Source organism: Pteropus vampyrus, unplaced genomic scaffold (assembly GCF_000151845.1).
Source record: "Pteropus vampyrus isolate Shadow unplaced genomic scaffold, Pvam_2.0 Scaffold484, whole genome shotgun sequence".
NCBI lineage: Eukaryota > Metazoa > Chordata > Mammalia > Chiroptera > Pteropodidae > Pteropus > Pteropus vampyrus.
Window position 1 is genome coordinate 129,074 of NW_011889265.1, and position 2,492 is coordinate 131,565.

Consider the following 2,492-nt stretch of genomic DNA (forward strand, 5'->3'; position numbering starts at 1 on the left):
AGTTGCTGATCTAATCCAAACTGTTACCTTATATCAAACTGAAAACAGAAAAAAACTAAATCTCCATTTACTTGAATCCAAACTTAGACATGTTAATACCTGACTAATCACTTTAGGAAACTGAAGTTTTATGACTGATCTGCTTATAGAAACCATTATTTTAGTAAGTCTCTCCGATTTTAATATTGTTAATCGTTCCAGACCAACCACCCTCCTCCTCCCCCTGCCAAAGAAAGGGCGGTATCATGGTATTAGCCTGACACACAGGGACATTTTTCATCCCCTCTACTGTCCCAAGCAGATTAATTAGATACCAGGAACCTAGATAGTGGTTTAAAAAACTCCCTCCAGGTCCGCTTTATTTTCCAAGGGTTCTTCTAACTTAATTTTGCAAAAGTGACAAAACTGATAAAATAGCTTTTAGCTCATGGCTAACTCGCTGCTGGTCTCGTAAGTGAAGACTGACCTGTCTCGCCCCCACGCTTCCTCCTCGGTAGAAGCGCCTCACTGTGTGCAGCAGCTTTGCTTACAATGTTTATCTGGGCTCCCGAAATTATTGTCTACAACTACTCAGAGGGGTTACCGGCACTTCCATTTGGAGTAAGAGAGGCAGACGGAACTGGTGTATACATTTGAAGGCTGGCAGAAGGTGGAACTTTTTCATAAAACGCCAAATTAAGTTCTCTAAAATACCTTTCTATTTAAATGGACATGAACCTTATATATAAAAAGACATAACCTCCTCTCAGCAATCAATCTGCGAGTCCGTGTATTTTGCCAACTATTTCCTGAGGAAAAAAATCCTGTTATGAATTTTTTATAGTGAGTGGAATGACTCCCTCTAGAGAACGGGAGTGGCCTGATCTGTCACCGGCCCACTAAAAGACCTCCACTATGAGCCCCAAACTCTCATCGTAGACTCCAAATGGTAAGGACAGAAGTGGCAAGTGTGCACGGCGTGTGCTGGGTCCCATGGAGACTCACGAAAAAAGCAGCTCCAACTTTAGAAAATAACTCCATGAAATAGAGACATGAAAACACATTAAAATTCCTTTAAAAGAAGCATACCACTAACAACTAGCATGTACAGAACATGTATATTTTGAGGGAGAATAAAAAGCTTTAGTGGTCAAAGAAACAGAAACAAAGTTATGAACTGATCTCAAAAACTCACATTTCATCAGTTCTAACATACAGCTTTAGACAAACGATTTTATGTTTGTTTGTTTGTTTGTTTATTTATTTATTTTTAACGCCTACATCATGGGGTCTTCCTAGGTGGTCTCCCATCCAGGTAACTAACCAGGCCCGGCCCTGCTTAGCTTCCGAGATCAGACGAGATCGGGCACGTTCAGGGTGGCGTGGCCGTAGACTAGAAAAGTGATTTTAGATGCAACAGAAGCAGAGAGCAATTTTCTAATTCCTGGCAAAAGCTGCCGGGCACAACATAGGCTTTAGGAAAGTGAGTGGCGTGTCTCCGCTCACCGGAGTAACGACATACCTGCAGAGCCCGCCGAGAAGATGTGCACAATGTTGCTGTCGGGCACGAAGATGCCGTTGAACTGCTCTTTGGCTTTGGAGTAACAGGCAAAGTACACAGCCCTGTGGGAACCAAGAGAAGGCGGTAAAGACGGCGGACACACACGGCTCCCTCCGCGACCTCTGAGAAGTCTAGGGAAATAACTTGGGAAAGAAGTTCATGTGCAATCAAGAGCTTGACCTTATCTGTGCTAAAAGCAAAAGCTGGTGCGGGCGCCTTCAGGAAGCTCTTTCTCGTCCCTCTAGACAGTATTCAGTGATGATGCAAGTGTCAAAATAAGGAGAATGAGACTCTGGGCAGAGACATATGAAGGCCATTTAAATTCTTTATTCTGGATAAATGCCAATCCTTTGAGCTCCAACATATACTGTACCTTTAACATTTTTTAATATTTCTAAAACGTACCACACTTGTCCTGCCTTATACCAAATAAGTATGTGTAATCTGGGGGATGCTGAAGCTGCTGCCTTAGAGAACATGCCAGGGGTGGGAGCACACGCATTTTAATAAAATAACTAGACGCTCTTTCTCACACACACACTAAAGACACGCCAATAGCTGTCACTATTTCTATTTGTCAGATGTATTTAAGCAAATCCTACACAGAAAAAGCAGCTGGCCACCCAGCAGTCCCGCACGCAGGGAGCCCGCTGAGAGGGTGATGCTTACCTTGATGGCGCAACTCCAACCAAATTTGGACCCAAGCCTCTAAAGAGTGACTTTGGTCCCTCCTTCTCCAAGATTGACCTGAATAATAAGAAAAGAGGTATCTTTAAAATCCTCAGGTAAGGCCCATGCAAAACCAGGTGTCAGCCTTCACATTAGCTCTTTGGATAAAGAAAAAATTATTGACGAGCCCCCAGACCTCGTCTGTTATATTACAATATGGTATCAGAAGGCTGAAGAATGTGGCATAGAACACTCTTTTGAGGCATTTTCTTCCCACTCCAAT

At 43.1% G+C, this 2,492-nt stretch overlaps 1 protein-coding gene and 1 pseudogene across 1 annotated transcript in view; both read right to left on the reverse strand.

The window, feature by feature from the left end:
- Positions 1 to 2,492, reverse strand: part of SLC25A33 (solute carrier family 25 member 33) — a 16,844-nt gene that overhangs the window by 5,769 nt on the left and 8,583 nt on the right. The window contains exon 4 of the mRNA XM_023524639.1: positions 1,502 to 1,602. Coding sequence (XP_023380407.1) covers positions 1,502 to 1,602 — 101 coding nt within the window. The remainder of the gene's footprint in view (positions 1 to 1,501; positions 1,603 to 2,492) is intronic.
- Positions 1,254 to 1,373, reverse strand: LOC111732725 (annotated as a pseudogene).